Source organism: Gadus chalcogrammus, chromosome 8 (assembly GCF_026213295.1).
Source record: "Gadus chalcogrammus isolate NIFS_2021 chromosome 8, NIFS_Gcha_1.0, whole genome shotgun sequence".
Lineage (NCBI taxonomy): Eukaryota > Metazoa > Chordata > Actinopteri > Gadiformes > Gadidae > Gadus > Gadus chalcogrammus.
In genome coordinates, this window is record NC_079419.1 from 16649780 (window position 1) to 16670811 (window position 21032).

At 44.0% G+C, this 21032-nt stretch overlaps 1 protein-coding gene and 1 pseudogene across 1 annotated transcript; both read left to right on the forward strand.

The window, feature by feature from the left end:
• Window positions 1-234: 234 nt before the first annotated feature.
• LOC130387373 (muscleblind-like protein 1) lies at window positions 235-7940 on the forward strand (annotated as a pseudogene).
• Window positions 7941-11703: 3763 nt separating this feature from the next.
• Window positions 11704-14783, forward strand: LOC130387372 (ras-related protein Rap-2b-like). The gene has a single exon (XM_056596411.1). It carries the CDS (start codon window positions 13059-13061, stop codon window positions 13605-13607), a length of 549 nt encoding a protein of 182 aa, XP_056452386.1. The 5' UTR covers window positions 11704-13058; the 3' UTR covers window positions 13608-14783.
• Window positions 14784-21032: the final 6249 nt, after the last annotated feature.

Below are 21032 nucleotides of genomic sequence, written 5' to 3' on the forward strand. Positions count from 1 at the left end.
ACACCTTGACTGTGCTTATCATATTTGATACTTGTTCGTGCACTTACTTATCTTGATCTACTCTGATGGTTAAATAGTGTCGTGACGGCAGCCTCGGCAAATGCCACGCTAACGACTATCCCTGACTCCCCCCTCCCCCCTCCCCCTACCCATCCGTCCCGCCCCGTCTCCAGGTGTGCCGGGAGTACCAGCGGGGCAACTGCTCCCGGGGGGAGAACGACTGCCGCTTCGCCCACGTCGGACAGCACCATGATCGACACCAACGACAACACGGTGGACGTGTGCATGGATACATCAACGGCCGCTGCTCCCGGGAAAAGTGCAAGTACTTCCACCCGCCGGCCCACCTGCAGGCCAAGATCAAGGCCGCGCAGCACCAGGTGAACCAGGCCACGGCCGCCGCCGCCATGGTGAGCTCACCCCGCCCCGGCACCGCCCACTGTGGTACCACGTGTTTTGAATGAACCTGTATTGATCGAAGAGCCGTAGAGATGCGACCTTGTGTTTTCCCAGAAAGAGCGTGGCCCGAGGGAGCCGTTAGCTAAATGTAAGACAAACAGAAACAAGATCCTTGAAAATCAATTCAGAGACGACCATCACTCAACTTAAAATAGGAGGTCATAAAAGAGTAGACAACATGAATAATTGACAAGGCAAAGGAATCAGCTTTTGGATCCTTTATTCATCTGCTTTTAAAAGCGGCCCACAGGACAGGTTGTTTCGTGTAGACTCCTCTGCGTTGAAGAAAGGTCGCCAGTAGTTCAGTACAGCAGTGATATCCCCCCCCCCCCCTTCTTTGCACTCTTAATCTGAATGTCGAGGGGGAGGCCGCACTCCCTGTGTATGAATGTATGTCCATGGATCCCCGTACCGCCGCATGCACAAAAAGGGACTGTACTGTATCTGAAACAAAGCAGCATCACATCGCTATGTTCGCCATAACCCTCTCACAAAGTGCATTACGCTGCCTGCAGTCTGGCCCAACGCCCCTTTCTGTCTAAACCGCTCGTCCACCACGCCACGGACGCACAGACACACACATAAGGAGACCGTTCCTATACAGCTCCAGCTTCAGAAAGGCATGACGTATGGGCCCATGTTTAGCTCCGCCCACACAATTTACACCCCCAAAACACTAGGGATTTAACTGGATTTGCTAATTGGCACTAATTCGCTCTACCTCTGCTTTGGGATTTTTGGTAAATCCAGCTAGTCCAGATGGTTATCTAATACATATTGGTGGTTTGATACTTATAATAATATACTTTTATCTAACATAGAACTGGCCTAACTATTCTGGCCAGCGTAGCATGACACATACTGAACTTCCCACATGCCTTCCCTCCTCTCGTCCACGTGGTCCTGACATAATTAATTCATTGTGCTTTTGGTGTGTGCTGCAGTGTCCTGCCACAGCAAGCGCACCTGTGAAAAACACAAGAGTCACCCCGCCTGTTTGATTTACACCTTGGTTCTTGTTCTCATGGTCAGCCTTAATGACATCATTGAAACGGTGTACTGACTATGATGTTGAAAGAAATATTTTATTGTGTTTTGTAAAGTTTACATTTGTTACTTTGTTTAAGCCCAGTGAAAGTACTGATAGCTAAATTATGCATTGCTGTATTTCTTTCATTCTTTGTGTGACAGTAACTAATTTAGATTTGTCCTAGTTATTGTTATGCATAGCAGTAGAGCTAGTGATGACACTTTGCATGCCGTAGTCCTGTTATCCCCTTGTATATTGCATTCCAATGATTTGTATTTTTTATTTGTTTTTGTTTTTCTCACCTATACCCAAACTGCACTGCTGCCCCCATGATGCACCTCTGCTTGCTGGTTTATGTTAATGCGCTGAACCCCATTGGCCCATTGCCATCATGTGCTCGCTGCCTGCTAATTAAGACTCAGTCGGCTGTCAAATCACTGAAGCGACCCCTCGACGCAACCTTTGACCTGGTACTATGACCTTTCACCTTTTAGCTTGGCATGTGGCTTTGTCGTATAGAGCAATGTTTTAACCAAAGATACCTTGCTATTTTTGTTGTTGTTGTGTTCGTTTCGTCTGTCTTTCCTTCCTGTTGCTCTGTCATTTCCAGTGATGAAGTGATTGTGGCCCTCAACACATGTTATTTATATCCATTCAAAACCTCAAACATGGATCAAACCAATGTACATTGAACACAGGCGCCACAATCAGTTCATCACACGTTAGCTTATGTTAACAACAGTGAGTGAGAGCTAAAGACGTAGCAGGGGCTTTAATATTATTCTGGCATGACGTTAGTCTTACACACCCAAAGACATGTTCAGCATTAGTCACAACACCTCAATCATTAGTGTGTGTGTGTGTGTGTGTGTGTGTGTGTGTGTGTGTGTGTGTGTGTGTGTGTGTATGTGTTTGCGAGTGCACATTTGTGTCTGTGTGTGTGTGTGTGTGTGTGTGTGTGTGTGTGTGTGTGTGTGTGTGTGTGTGGTGTGTGTGTGTGTGTGTGTGTGTGCGTGTGCGTGCATGACCTGTTGTGCTGCTGCATGTCGGGTGGGTAAGAGAGTGGGGCCACAGGGAAACACAGCCTGTTTCAAATCACCAGGGGTTAACCTGACGCTTTTAACAGAGGAGTCAACCTTGGGTTTAGATTGACGGCTTTGCTCCTCCCGACGTCAAGCCTCATCACTGATGAGCAGAACTCAAACGACGGCTGTCATGCCCCCCCCCCCTGCCCCCCCCCCCCCCCCCCCCCCCCCCCCCCCCCCCCCCGCCCCTTTCAACTCCCCCCTTCCTTATGCATGAAAACCTACGCACTATATAAGATCATTTTACCAGTGGCCCCCTGCCCCGGCCCTCTCCTGGGGGGCGTGAGACCCCTCTTTGAGCCTTGTTGCGGGAGCGAGCCGTCACTAAACCAAGGCTTTATCATTGATCATGGAGGTAGCAGTGCAGCCCTCTCTTTCTCTCTCTCTCTCTCTCCTCTCTCTGTGCTTCCTGTGTGTGTGTGTGTGTGTGTGTGTGTGTGTGTGTGGTGTGTGTGTGTGTGTGTGGTGTGTGTGTGTGTGTGTGTGTGTGTGTGTGTGTGTGTGTGTGTGTGCATTTGTGTGAGCGCTCCACCTTCTCGTTAGCCACGATATTGTTTTTCTGTTTTGTTTCGTTAATGCTTGCTTCCGTTGCACTCAGTTAGCCACCGGTTGTGTGTTGAAGTATCGTAATCCTCCCAAGTGAGCTTTAACACTGACGCGAACAGTACAGGATATGCTAATGAGATTGCTAATTACTATGCTAATGTTTTGCTTGAACTCAGTTATTAGTGGCGCCAGTAGGCCTACCGTGCGGCTGCTTGTGTGTGGGTCCTCGTGTTTTAGTCCGCCCGCTTGCTTGCTACTGATGATGATGAAAATGATTGTGATGATGATTTTAATCATGAAGATGTCCGTTTAAGATGTGATCTAACTTGTACACCATTTTTTGTTTTGTTTCCTTTTCCATTTATTTTTGCCTCCCTCGACGAACCCCTCTCTCTTCCACACACTCCTCACTCTCTCTCCCTCTCTCTCTTTTCTCTCTCTCTCTATGCCTCTATGTCCCTCTCTCTCTCTCTCTCTCTCTCTCTCCTCTCTCTCTCTTCTCTCTTCTCTCTCTCTCACTCTCACTCTCTCTCACTCTCTCTCTCACTCTCTCTCTCTCTCTCTCTCTCTCTCTCTCTCTCTCTCTCTCTCTCTCTCTCTCTCTCTCTCTCTCTCTCTCTCTCTCTCCCCCTTCCGCCTGGCTGGGCAGGCATCCCCCACACTGTCATGGCTCCGTTGCCAAAGCGGGCCGCTATGGACAAGGCCAACGGGGCGTCTATGTTAACACTGGAATGCTCCAGTACCAACAGGCCCTGGCCAACATGCAGTTCCAGCAGCAGGCTCTGCTTTCCTCCCGTCAGGTATGGCTCCAACGCTAACAACGAATAGTAAATACAAGCAAGCAAGACAACAAACTAGCTATTGTTTTTCACCCGCTTCTGCTCAGCTGTTTTGGAAATGAACCGAGCAAAGAGTGGGAAAGTGGGAGCTAACTCCAGTGGGAGCGGATTAATTTTGGTATTAAGTTATGTCTAGTAATAATCATAATCTATTACTAAATTATTCAGTGAAATACCAATCCTGTTTAATATTTAATTTGGAAGAGCGAGGTCGGCCTGACTTGATCAGCAGGGGGTCAGGCAGAGCCAACTTCTACAACTGCCATCTCTCAACTTTATTCCATCTGTAGCTCTTAGTTTTGGTAGCTAAATATCTTATGAGGATATGGTGCAGTAAGCTCGCTACGACGGCATTGCATGACCACTCTGTACTGTAGATCATAATGAATTACATTTGCTTGCTGCGTCTTTATAGAAAAAATCACCTCTTGAATAATTCTTGTAGATGAAGGAATCAATAGTATTTGGCCATAACTGTTTTGATGCGGTGGTCAACCAGCATACTATTGGTGGGGCTTTGGCGTTAATCACAGATTAACTGGGGTTTAGCTGGCTTTTTGGTGGTGTCCATTGCATCAGTTTGGCAACCAATGGTAAGCAATATGATTGGCTTTCAGCAACACTGTTCGGCTCTCCCCCTGCCTAGATCATGTGTGCACTAAAGCCTAACAGAAATCTATGTTACCCTACAATCACTGCTGGTGGAATTATGCATCTTAATGTCGTTTACATTTGACAATAATTCATCAGAATAACATCGGTATCATAGTTCAAAACATGGATGATTTGTATTTTAGTTCAGGCACCTTGCTTGCCAATGATTGTATGACTGTGTTTGATCCAAGAGAAATTAACCTTTTTCCACCTTATCTCTCCCCCTTCACTCTAACGAACCTTGTGACGGGCTGTTTTGATTTCTCTTCCCTTTCCAATCCACTTCCTGTTGCACTGCATGATGGGCAGGCTCAATATTGTGCATGACACCCTCCTGGCAGTATTGGTAGGTTCCAGCTCTTCTTTATTAGTTACTCAACCCCCGCCCCCTCCCCCCTCACGCCCCCCCCCCCCAAATAAACCTGACTCACACAAACCTAACTAGCTGTAGCAACTGCAGCAGCTGTTAACTTTGTGTTTAGTCTCGCGAGGCCACACGTGAATTTTTCGGCGAGATTTCGTACGCCTGGCTTCACGAAAACTAACTTGTGTGGGACTCCATTTTATCGCTGAAGATGGGGTCATAGTTTCTGGACAGTCTTATCGCAATTAGGCTATTGGATTACAATAAGGGGAAAAGTTAGTGCAGCTATTCAAATTTTGTATTTGTTTTGTATAATAATGTCTTTATTTTATTGCTTTATTATAGTCTGTAATAATGCTTGGCCCACTCTCCACTCTATTCCCACCCTGGCTTCTGGCTGGTATAACTTATTAAGACTCATTAAGGCTCTTTTTTTTATTTAAATATGAACACCAAGGGGGTTCAATTGCAATTTTCTTCCTTATGTCCTCTGGCCCAAAAAAATGCCTTCACCAGTCTCCAGTGTCAGCTGTATAAATAGTTATTTTAATATTAAGAGGTTTCAACCTGAGGTGTGTGTATTTCTATTCCTATGCATTGTCATGTGGTACAGAAGGTGCCACCTACTAATCTTCACTATAGTTTAGAGAAGATATAAAATGGAGGCCATGAGGAGTGGTGACATTGAACCCCTGTCCGACCGCCCGCTCTCCTCCCCGTTTCAATATGCCCCTGTGTGGCCACAGCGCGCCTCTGTGTGGTGTGCTTACATGATTTTCCCTTCAAAAAGTTCTCCATGATGCACGGTGGTAATCCAGCCGCTGTCTCAGCAGCCAACACATCTGCCGCAAGCCATCCCTTCGCAACTGCCTCCGCCAATCAGGTTTGCACCCCACGCTTTGGTAGAGTTCCCCTTAGGTAGCGCTCTCTCTCTCTATTTCTCTCTCCCATTATCTGTTTCTCTCTTGACTCTATCGCTCGCCCCCCTTCTCTGTCTGTCTCTCACTTGTCTTCCCTGTCTCTTTCTCTTTTCTGGCTCCCCCTCTCTCTCATTTGCTGTCTCTCTCTCTCCATCTCTCTCCTCTGCCCTCTCTCTCTCTCTCCCGTCCTGTCTCTGTATCTCTCTCTCCCTTAGTGCACATGGACGATGTGGTAGTGCTAGAGTGACAGCAAGGCTCGGGGGAATGGGGAATGGTTAGGACTCCCTCTTGTTTGGCCTACACTTCTGTATTTAGTGTCCCATCACACGTCAAAGAATTAAGGCAACATCCAAAATTCAATAACCATTGTTTTGATGAATAAACAGTATGATTAATTAAAACAATAATGTTATGATGGATAGCTTTGTGTATCTGTAATTGTGGAAAGGCACACACCGTATTCTATTGAATGTTTGTCCTCAAATTAACTCATTTTTTTGTCCTTTTCCATTTTGAGGACTCTTCCTTATCAAAGTTGACTACCAACGAATACATGCAATTGGTATGTATGAGGTAGTTTGCTTTGTATTTTCTACAACATTTTCAGAACTGGTTCTGCACAGTATGTGCAACAATTGCTACCTGTGCCATGTGGTGCTTGGCTTTTTATGTATTGTTTTTTATTTTAATTTTTTTTTTTTTTCTACATTTGGGCTTTTTTTTGCACTGCTGCCTCCAGCACGTAGCATAGCCCAGCTTTACCAGTTCTTCAGGCAAAATACGGACAAACAACAATTTCAATGCATTACTTAAAGTCCAATGTTCTTATCCGCCAGGGTAGAGAACATTTGCACCATTGCAAACCGGTTTTAAAGTCTACGAACTGTGTGTAGAGCAGACTCCATTCAGAAGGTTTCATCAATATACAGTATGCATTCGGGCTGGGGATGTTTGTGATGGTTATTGGTGACCGGTCTCTGAGCTGGTTTGGTGTTAGTATGTATTGAGGCGTGCAGGTCAACAAGGCTGGGGGGAAACTTGGATTTGCATGTCAAACACTACCTCACTGACAACGTCGTCCTACCTCACTACCACCCTTCTGGAAGAGAATGTCGACTTTTTACATATAGTAACACCACCCGAATAACCTGCCTGAATCAACTGTGGCCAAGCGTTAGCCAAGTCGGCCTTTAGCTTTGTCTTTTTTTTTTTCAGCAACAAACAAGCGTTTACCGTGTGTGGGAAGTGTTTCTTAAAAAACATGATTGATGCTTGACATTTTGGTTGGCCTACATCAGGAAACAACGGGTTGCATGTCAAAATGTTCACGGGATCTCTGTTCTGTCTCTTGTTCCCCAGATTCCAATAATATCTGCAGATCATCTGAGTAGTCACAAGTACTTGACTCAAATGTAGTTCCTCTCAAGAACAGTGAGTTCCACTTCCAATCATATCCCCTGTCCCTCTCTCTCTCTGTGTCTCTCGCTCGTCTCTGTTTGTCTGTATTTGTCCGTCTCTTGATCTCCCTCTCTGTCTCTCTCAGTGCATTCCACAGAAGAAAATGCCTGTCACTGAATGAAATTGTGTTTGCGCTATGCCAATACGATTTCTTAGCATTATTATAGGAGACATTATTTGTATTGGAGAAAAGAGAAATGATTGAAACCAGGAATAACATTTAACCCTGCCCTATGGCGCCTTACTACTGCAGCAATGTTGTCCATTGAAAAGCTCTGAGCTAGAAGGTCTAGTGTGAAAATCACGTAGTTATATCTGCAGCTCCAACTCAGTCCACTAGAGGCTGCTAATGCAGAGCTTACATGGTGCATGTTTAACATTATACGAGATGACTCTTTTTCATCATTTTTTTCATCATTATTTTCTTTTTTGTCTCTACCACCCCCTTCTCTCTCCCATATTTCCCCGCAGATCAAATGAATGTGTGCTGGTGCCGTCCACGCCAAACTAGTTCAGCCTTTATGTACATAACATTCGGGAATGTCCAGTGCCGGGAGAGGAGCAAAGGTGCTGTCTCCGAGAGCGACCCCCCTCTCCTACCTCCCTCTCCCTAACCCCAAACCCCCCACCCCCACCCTCAAGGACGATGGTCGTCGTCAGTAACGCATGTCCTCTATCTTGGGTGCAACCCACTTGGTCCCGGCGCCACCAATGCCCCACATATCAGTATCAAGAGGTGTGGACGCCACCAACCAACCACCAACCTCCTCCTCATTGGTGGGAGATTTACCCTGTTGCCTACACAGCAGAAGACATTTTGGTGAAACGCGGGGGGGGGAGGTGGGCGTCAGTGTGTCTTATATCACAGAGGGCTCATCCTCTTTTATTTTTTTTATTTTACACATTACACCTCTGTCTCCGGCAAATTTGGAGCACTCAAATTGACGTTTTGGTTATTCTTATTATGAGTATGGATTCCCATTGTGCTCATAGTCTTTAACTGCACCAATAGCAGGACAAGAGCGAGGTTTGCGTTTAGATTTGGGTAGACAATGCTGGTACGTTTGTAGATGAGAAAGATTTTGTCTCCACTTTTTTTTTTTTTTTCACAATTTTCTAAACAATAGCCATAAACATATAATTTACAAAAATAAATGCCAACATGCACCTTGAATATAAAAAAAAAAAGGAAAGGCACCAAAAAACGTTTTTTATTTGCCAAATCCTGTTCAGCATGCGCAGTTTGGTTTGTATTTGTGTTTCCTTTTGGTGGTGACTAGTGGAACTAGACTAGAAATGAGGGTCTTGGACATACGAATGTTCTGGGTAAACCAACACACGTGTACTTTGAAAGCACAGCCAGGCTTGCTACTCCTCCTTGTGTCCCGTGCCATCAACCCCCTCCCCCCCCCACCACCCCCCCATACAGCTAGTTCCTACAGAGTGTTCTCACAGCAGTGTTATTAGGTTTTACCGAAGGTATACGCATTGTACGTTTGCAATGTGTTTTATTTTTTTTCCAGTGTTGCAGCATCAATTAATTATGTTTGTGTCTCTTTTTTTTTGCCTGATGCGTAGTTTAGTGGGGTTCAGGGAAATTGGTCCTCCTGACGAGTTTAGTTGTTTTTCATTCATGATTCAGTTTCTTTTGGGGTTTTTTCCGACGATTTTATCCCATCTTTTCTTCATTTCTCCCTCCGGTACTCGTTTCTTGCCTGTTTTTGCCTTGGGGTTTTATCACGTTGTGTGTTTGTCAGTTGGGACACTGGGACTCTGAAGCCTGGTGCTGCGATGGAGTTGAGCTGAAGGTGTTACCCCCCAGCCCACCATACCCATTTTAAAGAAGAGGGACTTTAATACTGTTTCTGTGAGCAGCACTGGTCCAACACGTTGATCACATGATGTAAAAACAAACCCTCTGATAGGTCACTTCAAATACCAGTGCACTTAAAGGATCACAGCTCACCCTCGATTCAATTACACAGCAGAGATTGACTAATTCATACGTGTGATGGCATGATGAGACCTCATCAATTTGACCGGTCTTTCTATGGATAGAAACTACTCCTAACGTGTTTTCATTCACCGATTCATCATCATACTATAAAAACCAAAGCACAGTTGTACTATATATTTTTTCTCAATCATATTCATAAGAGTTACTGACGCATGTTCTAAGATATTTTAAAACTATTAGCGAGAAAACATGTTTATCTTATCATTCGAATGAGCCCGAATACGGGCTCTTTCCATTTTCCCCCAGAGGTGTGTGTTTGTGTCTTCAACGATTGTATTGTACCTAACGAAGCCTTAGATTAACATGTGTGGTTCGTGTCCAATGTACCTCCAATCACAGTGCAGGTAACGAACACCAATGACCTTTTATAGTCCATGTGCCGCTAAGATCTCTCTTTTTCTTCTCCCTTGTTTTCCCGCTATGTAAAGGTAACAATTAATCTCTCTTAAAATTTTTGCATTGATTTTTATGTGTTACGTACTACTTAAGAATTTGAATCTATTTGAGGTATGTAGTTGTAGATTTTCCTTTTTTTGCCTTACTATATATTACTTGACAACATTGGTATAGCAGTTGTAGATTTTGAGATAGTATGACATTCATAACTTTTTTCAAACCATATAATTTCATATAGCTGGATGTGTTTTTTGTTTCGTTTGTGTTACATTGTCTATTAATAGATAATTGATGAAAGAGTTTTTTACAAGGAATGAAATCAATTAATTTGCTGCAAACGTGCGGCAACACAAAAAACGTATACGTTTAACCAAGCGACATTTTAATCTGACTCGCGACACGTCAAGGTGGTGTTTGAAGATTATATTGTATTGAGATATAGTTTTGTTTTTCCATGTTTTAGACTAAGATTATTTTCTACTGTATCCATTTCAAACAAAAAGAGACACGTAATATTGTTTAAATATTTCTTAAGTTTGCCCTGAATGTCAGGTCAAAGCGAACAGTGAGATGGACGGGTCTTAGTGTGTGTGTCTTGTGGAGAGGGAACTTTAGGAGTGAGAGAAAGACTTTAGCCAGACGGGTGAAGTCAGATATGCTGCAGCTGATGAGTTCATCACCTAAGGGTGGCGAAGGTTGACTTTTTGCACTTCTGTATATAGTCAAATGAACAGAGAAGAACATGTATCATACTGAGATATTATTTTGAATAATAAAAAAAAGATCTATAATTATAAGGAATTTTGTTAGATTAATTTAAAATTGTTAAATTAGAAGACCAGCTAAAAAAAAAAAGAAAAAACAAACGCTTGCAAAGAAGGGCACTAGTTTCTTGGCCAAACGCATTGAGAGAAAGCAACGCTTTTATAGCTTATTTGGTTAGTCGGCTTGCATTGCCAGGGAATGTTGTGGGAGGCGGGGTGTGTCACGCACTCCTCTTAGGAACACATACACCCAACGATGTCCAAGCAAACCATTGTGTTGGACTTATAGTATATACAGTTGAGACAGCACACTATCCAGATTGGTTATTTCTAGTATTTTCCGGGGTTTGACTGCATGTGAAACTACACACCTATACAGAACAAAATAAACCGTACCATAGATAAGTAAGGAAAGTTAACACACTCAGATTACATTAAACACATTAGCGTATTTTTGATACACTAACAGTCGAGGTCATCCACTGTTGGCGTAAAAAAAAGAAAGAATAATACTTTAAATAAAAACAAGTCATGTTACTCGTGTTATAAACAAGTTTTTATTTTATTTCAACCAGCCATATTATTCAGAAGGTGATTCAGTATTGGCAGCACCCATACACCCCTGGTATATCTTTGCTTTATCTCAGCCATATGTTAACACCCAACGTTGACTTACAGGAATATATTCCTCCAATCATAGCTGTGCGCTCAGCAGGTGAAGGCTCACCACCGTAAACACACTTTGGCAATGAAGTTTTCTTCAAAATGAATGTAACTGTCTCTGCAGTCAAGGGCAAATACAAAAACACCTTTTCAACCTGAGGTCACTGTAAAGTTGCTCCAGAACCAAAGCATCATTTTATTTTGTTTTATTTCTTATGTTTTGTTTTTTTTCGAACCGGGCCGAGCAGTTTGGGCAGACGTCCCGCTGTTGTCTTAAACGAAAGGTTTTCTTCCCTGCTGGGATGCACGCTTTGACCGCTTTTTACTCGTAGGTGCGAATACCACTTACATACCTGCTAATAGTTGCCACACAATGTTGTACTATTTTGTGTCCAGGTTTGTTATGCACATTTTATTGTTGCCATGATTGACTCTTGCTGTATGGATTTAAAAAAAAAATGAATAAAATAAAAATTGGATTTGCTCATGCAACCCTTGTTGCTCGTCTGTTTTATTGCAATATGAATGTATTTATGTGGTGTGTGTTTGTCTGTTTTTAATCCCAAACAGTTTTACTGATTGAAGAAATAAACCTTGAGGGAAATGCACCACTGTTGCGTAATGTAGTAACATGAGCGTAGGAATCGTCCCATTGATTATAATAGTACATCCGCACTGATATTAGAAAAAGGATGGTTTAAAGTGCACTCAAGATATATATGTATTTTGTTCTGTGTTGTTGCTGTTGGTTATAGTGTAACCAATTATTAAGTATCTATAACTATAAGACATGGAAATTATGTTTTCATGTTTGAACTATTACAGCCATAGGCTGATAACTCCCCTTTCCCAACCAACTGGTTGATTGCCTTATTGGAATATTGTATTATATACATGCAGGCTATAGGCGGTCATATATTATAGGGCAGCCTGTAAGACCTAATCTGCAGTCATGATGGAAGTTTGGGGATTTGTTAAGTTGTAAAATAGACTTTGATAACATTCAATGTTTTATGATTACACCTCCCCAATTGATTGTTATATTTCATACAATTTCTGATTTCTCAACCAACTGGATGATTGCATTACAGCGATATTGTATGGTAAGATATGTCCAGGCTAGTCCAATAGCCTATTATATTATAGGTCATGCTAATGCATATGCACTGCAGTCATGATGGAGATCCATCATGACTGCATCATTATTTGATATATTGCATACCATTAGTTTACATTTGGAAGTTTTGGGAAACGTTCAGTTGTAAAATAGACATAGTTATTTAATGTATTTAACAACTTCCAAATTGGTCAGCCAGTCAGTTGCATTCATTCAAATGAATGGTAGCGACATCTTGAGGCCACTCAGTTGATTCATAGGGATTTCTTCTCACAGTAATCAGTAATGTCAAACAGGTCAGATCGCCGTGGACAAGCATGCGCACTATCTTTTCCCATAAATCCACTGACTGGGCGACTTCTTACTGCAGGTTTCGGATGACTACGCCTTTAAGAAAGCGGAACTATGCGCTGGCTTCTGACGCGAGTTGCCTTGCGCTGAAAATGTGGGCAGGAAACGCCGAGCAAGAAGGGAGAAGTGATCACGCTTTTTCAGCACCGTTGCACAATATAGGCAATCAAATGTGCGTCGTTTTCCGCCGCTTATATTAAGGAACGGCCCTTCTTCTCGCCATTTGTGGTCTTTGGGCGATACACCGTACCCCCGCGAGCTCGACCGGCGACAGACCGCGTTGGTATCCGAGCGCCAGGGCTGGTTTCCCGTCCTGCTCGGTTCGACAACATAGGGGCGGCCAGCGGGTGGGAAAAAGGATTCGTGGAAAGGAGGTGCCTTATTTCCGACCAGCCATGAGGGAGTATAAAGTGGTTGTTTTGGGATCGGGTGGAGTCGGTAAATCTGCATTGACTGTCCAATTTGTGACGGGGTCCTTCATCGAGAAATACGATCCCACGATAGAGGATTTCTACAGAAAGGAGATAGAAGTCGACTCGTCTCCGTCGGTCTTGGAAATCCTGGACACTGCGGGGACCGAGCAGTTCGCCTCCATGCGAGATCTCTACATCAAAAACGGGCAGGGTTTTATTTTGGTCTACAGCCTGGTGAACCAACAGAGTTTCCAAGACATCAAGCCGATGAGGGATCAGATCATCCGCGTCAAGAGATACGAGCGTGTGCCGATGATCTTGGTCGGAAACAAGGTAGACTTGGAAGGCGAGCGAGAGGTCTCTTCCGGGGAGGGGAAGGCGCTGGCTCAGGAGTGGAATTGCCCGTTTATGGAAACTTCTGCCAAAAATAAAGGATCCGTCGATGAGCTGTTTGCAGAGATCGTCCGACAGATGAACTATTCCACTGTTCCCAGCGGCAGCGACCAGTGCTGCTCTTGTGTGTTGCTCTAAAAGGACACTGTCGGTAGCCATCTGTGTTGTTAAAGCGTAGGCCTCTGTCGAACCCTAGTTCACAACTTCTTGATAACCCATGATGTGTTTTCTGGTCGCAGGCTTCGCGAGTATTTTTTCTTTTACACTGTTGTCTTATTGCACACAAAAGAAATTGACGGCAGCAGCAAAATGATTATGTAAATAGTCTGGAAAGTGTTTACATGACAAAGTACTTGAATGTTAACGATTTTTATAGCTTTGTATATGACACTTCTCTGGAAATGTGCCTCAATGGGAATGTCTTGTGAACCTAGGAGAAACGCTTAATGTTTTGTTTATGGACAGTGATGTTTTTGATTTTGATCTTTGAGTAGAACTGTTAAGTCTTCTTGGGTGGAACCATTTGTACAGAGATGGGATTTTCTTCCCACCTACTCTGGCAGAACTGGGGTTGGTCATTATTGGGCGGGGTGGGGGTGCATCTTACTTTGGGCTTACATGGTTCATACGCCCTAAAACTACAGAAATGGGGCTGTTTGGATATGCTCATAAGACTATCAAGCAAACAAGCACCAGTCAAGCCTTGCATTTAGTCTCTGGAACCAAAACATCCAAGTATGAATCATGAGACATCAGGCCTCCGCCACCACCTTAAGAAACCGTGCTACAGAGGATCAACAGTATGTGGCGTTACAGATAGCCTATATACCCCCACACCCCTAACCCCTCTTCCTGGTATGGTGAAAGTGGACTTCTTCTACTAACTGAACTTGCACTTAGCTGACGGTTTTCCTGGGTGTGCAGTGCGGAACGTGGACCTTTTGTAGTGCAGTGTTGTGGCGGCATGGGGAGAAACGGGGCTCCCATGTTAAGTGCCTTCCTATAAAACAATATTCCTGTGACTGTGCCAACAGATGAGCCCGTGTACTTCTGCAGTGCGTCTTAATGGCAATCATAGAACCCTTATCCGCATTTCTCCTGTTTTTCAGATAACATTAGTGTTTGTTCGATTCCCAATCGGGAGTCAAAGTGAACAGAGCCTCTTCCCTGTTTATTTTCTCCCCCTTGTTTTAAGGTTCTGTGGCGGTTGGGACATTCAGCTCAACAACAGGCCGAATGCTTCAGATCTGTCCTTTTTATTCTTCTGGTGGTATTAGTGGGCCACAAAGTATGAAACCCTCGACAACCACATGACGATTTTTGATTCACTGTATGGCAAGCCATGTCTGTGTTTTAACGTTTTTATTTTCAATAATGTGACATTTTGACCTTTTATTGTGAATTATTTCTTGGGAGGGGGGGGGAGAAATTCTTTATCATTCACCGATCAGGTTTCAAAGACATTTAATACAAAAACATTTTATGTAACTTTTGTGTGCTGTGCTTATTTCTGTAGGGAGGTTACTCACTTCTCGTAATTATTCTGTACTATTTTGTTCTTTTAAGTTGGACTCTCATTTGGAATGGTATGATCCGGTTATCAAATTAAATGGCCCAAGAAACTGTTTTTACTAAAATTCACCCAACAAATTGTTGAATTTATTCATGGGCCTGACTTTCTATCTACAACATACCAGAGTGTTTTAACTGTCCATCCCTCAAATATAGTGAGGATAACCATAGTGTTTTGAAAGGTGTTAGCTGATATCAGCAGAGGCTTTCAGAGTACCATCCTTCACTTACTCCTCCTGAGTACGCAGTTATACGCTAATCCTCAGATACCAAAAGAGTTTGCATATTCAGTCAACCAAAAGGTCTTTGCCTTTTTCAAACGGTTTCCTTGTTCCCCCAGAAATGATCAGTTGCGTGTAGCTTTCAAATGCACACATGTTTACTAGACCCACTCCGGGCAGCGAATGGTAACCGAGCCAGGGCTGTTGGTCCAGTTGTTTGGGTAGCTGGGCAGGGTTTCTCCCATCTGTGTGCTTTTGGGGAGAGACACTCCCCACCCCCACCCCCTGCCCACCGCATGTTTCAGAGCCCGTGGACCGGCGGACAGAGGGAGGCTTTCTGTGTCAGCGGGCAGACTCGCTCGGCAAAACACACACGGCCATTTGTTAAGCCGCTCCTTATCCCGGCCAATGGGCTTCAAGGGTCTGAAGGGTCCGCTCACCACGCATAGGGCCTGGGGTGGTTGAGAGGGTGGGGGTGGTGGGTTTGAGAATACCAACGGTTTCTCAGAAAGCAGTGAAAGATTTCATGTTGTCATGTGTTAACAATGGCACGGTAACGCATCTTAAGCGAAGGGAGGCGGTAGATTTGGGGTGCATGGCTGGTTGGTGAGGTCTCAATGTGGTCCGCTTCACCCTGCAACACCTGCTATTACGTCGTAGGAACAGTCATGAGTCATGAGACCTTTATGCGATAATAGACCTCTCCTCGCTGATTAGAACCATTCCTGCTCATTGAAGCTGCAGTGGTCTTATGTGTGTTATCATGAATCCAGATGTTTTGAGGGAAACTCGCATCACAGGTCCTGCGATTGGTGGGCCATCTCCGAGCATTTCCTGCTGCGTACCTTAACATCTGCACATGAAAACTCAGATTGCTCATCAGACAACGGGTTCAGCCAATCTCCCCAGTCATGTTTTTTATATAAAACCACTTATAGTTAACCTCCTGCAAAAGCATCCGTCTTTATTTTTGTGACAGACCAAATAAAAATACATCATTCGATGGCTCAAGCTGTCTATGTATGGAGTTAATTTTGACTTTATATTGTTTCTGGCAATGATTATGGTTGGAAGTAAGAATAATATATAACACAGCATCTCCAAAGACAGTTAAATGTAGTGCATAAATAAATACAATGGAGAAGATGATGTATGACTATCTTCTCGGCTTGTGCTATGAGCTATTTTCTAGGATTGCTTTCTGAAAGGGATTGTATTGAGAAAAACTGGAACTTAAGTTTCATAAACGGGTGATAAGTGTCTTTGTAACCAAAACAAAGGAAGGACCTTCACAGGCCGATAGACAGCCTAAAGGAAACATCCACATCATTGTTGTGATGTCTAAGTGCCTGTGTGCGTGTGTGTGTGAGGAAGAGAAAGTGGATGCAGTGCCAAATGGTGCCTACCTAATTTCCAAAGAGAATTGGCAATGTTGTGCACCTGAAGTCATTTATTTATGTGTTACTTATGTGCATTAGCAGGAGCGGGCGTATGAAGGCAAGATGAGAGAGACTTGACCTTTTCGCTCTCATTCTCTTCCTCGTCAGACGGGAATTTCAACTCCGCCGCCGCGCCTCTGACTCAGGGCTGAACTCCTCCAGGGGGAGGAGGCGGCGGCCGTGTGACCTGTCGGCTGCTTCTGCGGAGTCGGCCTTCCCGGGTGAATCCAGCAACGCTCACATTCTGCCTAATGCATGATGACATGCTCTATATATCTACTGACCCAACATACACACGCTCCATCACATGCATCACACACACGGCCCCCTATGCATTCCCATGTTTGGTGCAATGCTGCCCTATGCATGTAAATGATTATAATCTGTGTTGTTATGTTTTTAAAGGCATTGATGAAATATCAATTCACTTTTTTTACTAGCGTAAAAAAAAAACATGAATCAAAATGTATATTCATCCTCACATTTTAATATCGATGTTCCAGTAACAGAAAGGAAATCATGTGACGGTTTTTAATAAAACCAATACCAAAACATGATTGAATCTCTTGAAAGGTATTGAAGGCCACTGAGCAACAACGTGTGGCGCTTTGGCCTCCTTATCTGAGGCCTCTGAGTGCATCCAGAGCAGCCTCCATCTCCTCCTGGATATGCATGCCATCTTTATCATGTTATCCACCCAGCCCAGAGCTCACAGCTGTGGCGCTGCTGTGTTTGGTAACTTCCTGTTCTGCAACTTCTGCAAAGACACCAACACATGAACTAGGGGTGGTTTTCAAAACGGGGTGTTATGTAGTAGCCTCAACGCAATGTTTCCATTATGTCTCAACAACCTCACCAACCATGAGGTAATATATAAACACACAAGTAGACAAACGCACATGTAAATTCGCTAAGTGGAAGTAAAACCCCATGACAGTTATCCTAAAGTGAGGGAGACATGGGTTTGTTTTTAGGGATAGCTGGCACTTACGTAATGTACCAATTTATTGTATGCTGTACGTCCTGGCACTTACAAATTGTACTTAGCATTGTGTATCTTATCATATCTATCTGTGTTGTGTACGGGGAATGGGTTGACCTAGCAATTGTCAGTGTTTGGCACTTGGTTCTATGAACATCCTTAATGTACCGAGAGCGATATATTGTTGTTTCTCTTTCTTCTGACAGATGTACTTATTGTAATTCGCTTTGGATAGGAGCGTCTGCTAAATGCCCTAAACATTAATGTTAATGTAGATGGAAAGATGTCATTTTGTGTAGCTATGTAATGGGTATTTCTTCACCACCCAACCCCCCATCTCAATATGGTTTGAAGCTAAGTGTGTCATAGGATGCTGACATTTGTCATGGCGGTTACTATGAAGCACGGCTTCAGAATAAGAGCTGATCCCAATCAGGCCGGATGGGGTGTTATCAGGAGTGTGTTGGAGACCAGGGTCTAACCACGCTAAACCCAAAAGCCCTCTAGTCCAGTTTCCACATGAGACTTTTCATCATCCTCATTGGGATCATGCGTTTGCATTTGAATCAAGACCTTTGCATTTGTATCTTGTAAGACATTGCGGAGGTAGTGTCTCGTGACTGCAGATGAAACAGGAAAACGTCAGGCCTGTTCAAGTCTTGTTGGGATCATAGCTAGTGTAGATCTGAACCTTACATGGAACTGTTGTGTTTACAAAGCAGTCGTTCCCCGTTTACGCCCTCGCCCACAGCGACTGTACTGTGAATGGAGCAGTACAGTTAAACATAGCTGTATCTATTATTCACCCGTACAATGGTACATGGTAGATCTTACTTTCAAACTAAGGTTTACACATGTTGTCTGTGTGTGCTGGAAACTGGTGCAACAGTGGGAGCAGTACGAGAGAAGGGTGTTACATTTACCTCCTCACCACCTCAAGGTCATCCACCACCTGGGCCTGTCAGAAACCAACAACGTGGACCTGTGTTCACCAGGAGGGCTCATGTCAACTCACAGATAACACGGAGCCAGCGAAAGACGGCACTTGGATAAAGAGAGAGAGAGAAAAACTGAAATCATGCAGCGACGTTAGTCCCAGAGCCGTTAGAGAGGTAATGACGAGTGGAAAGGTCACAAGGCAATGAGTGATATGGGAAGTGAGGCAAATCGACCAACATGGCACTCTACGTTCGCCACACTGTGCGGTTTGCGATTTGCACGGCGACGGCACGTAGCCTGGGTGAGATGGTGGAGCTGTAGAAGAGTGCGGATGAGTCACCGACAACAGCACCACCACACAACGGTCTGATGGAGAAGAAGGTACAGGGCTTCACATCCAGGGACTGAAATAGCTGTGGTGTTCTTCTGTTCGCCTGCCTTTTACACTGCACCGAGTGGGAGGACACCACCACCCCCACCACAGAGACACGGAGCAGCTCTGTTGCTCCCACACACAGCCTTTCAATATCTTATCGCAATATTCGTTCTGCTGTGTTTAGGTTCTTGAGGCGAGCATCTGCAAGTGTGTGTGTGTGTGTGTGTGTGTGTGTGCGTGTGCGTGTGCGTGTGCGCGTGTGCGTGTGCGCGTGCGTGTGTGCGTGTGCGTGCGTGTGTGTGTGTGTGTGTGTTAAGGGGAGGATGTTGGTGGTGGTTGTGTGTACACATACATGCTCGTTACTGATTCTATCGGAAATGACAGTTGCATTTCTCGAAAACAATGTAAAAAATCAACTTCAAAAAAAACTTTCCAGTTTGTTATTTTACTTAGTATACTTTACTAATAAGGAGTATTATTTCCCAACAGGTTTCCTATTGAATAGTGAAGATGGTTCCCTTTGGTCGTATGTCCACCAGAGGGCAGACTGGTACAGTGCAGAAAGATACAGCGCACAGGTACAGATGAAAGGCTTCATCACACGTTAAAGAAAAATGCAATTCTCCATTGCATAGCATCAGATATATATTATGTAATATTTGCACATAATATAATCTTTATTTAACCTTTTTTAATTTTTGTCATTCTTTATTTCATGCTTTTTTGCTTCTGCAATAATTGTGTTAATCAGAGGATGTCACAAACACCAAAAAAAATGCTGCACATTTACATGAATCTCTATTGTTAAATTACTACATACGTGAGTAAAAAGTGTGTGTACAGCCATCACTCAGTGCTCATTCACTCAAGCAGGAATGGTCTAATCAAGCGTGTCGAGGGGTGTGATTTTGTGCATTATTCATAATCAAATTCCTCTAGACTACATAAGGCCACATTCACATGGCCGCTGCATGGGACACTGGTCTGATTTATTCATATATATATATTCATATATATATATGTGCTGAGCAGTGTGAACAGCTCAGCACATTGAATCAGATCTGAATCGCCATTTTAAGACGTGTTCTAGACTTTGGCGCATACATCTGCCATGTGACTGCAATGTGCACTGCAGAGGAAAGAAAAATCCCATTTGTTGGCTACATTAAGGCCTGCAATATAAAACGATGGCCCATACATTCCATTCAAGCTCTCGCTCTCTATTTCTCTCTCTCTCAGCCCCCAACTCTCTCAATCTCTTAACCCCTCTTCTTCTCTCATACTGGGCCACTCCATGGAAATGTTCGCTTGAGAGTGAGTTGTGTGGCTGACTGCGAGTGGTGTGCGCGGTGTGTTATTTGTAGTCATGATGAATCTCCACAGGCTTTGTCTGGCTTATCATCCCAGACGAAGTGGCTTGTCTCTGTGGAGCTGCAGGGCACTCTGACAGAGGCTCAAACCAAAGCCCCCTTTGTCATCCAATTTGTCAATCATCTAAGAATACAGTCGCCACCACAGGTGTGGTAAGCAAATACGAGTCGAGGTCACCTCGGTTGCCTCTCCGGAGAATACAAGTAGAAGTGGTGTTCGTGAGAATTTGTATGTGGATGTGTGTCTGTTTAAGTGTGTGTAGGCATAAGTGTGTGTGACTTTGTGTGTGCACATTCTTATGTGTGCATGTGTGAGTCGGTGTGTGTGTGTGGGGGGGGTGTGTGTGTGTGTGTGTGTGTGTGTGTAACTGTGTATGTGACTTTGTATGTGTGTGTGTGTGTGTGTGTTTGTGTGTGTGTGTGTATGTGTACGTTCTTGTGCGTGCGTGTGTGGGTGGGTCGTTTGTTGGAGCTTGTCTGCTCATGTGTGACATATCGCTTCTTCCTTTCAAACATAGTTTGTTTCCTTTTTTCTTTCACACAAACACGCACACACACACACACACACACACACACACACACACACACACACACACACACACACACACACACACACACACACACACACACACACACACACACACACACACGAGTGTCTGTGTGT

Excerpts from the sequence above, each read along its gene's own strand:
- LOC130387372 (XM_056596411.1), top strand. The coding sequence starts at position 13,059 with ATGAGGGAGTATAAAGTGGTTGTTTTGGGATCGGGTGGAGTCGGTAAA.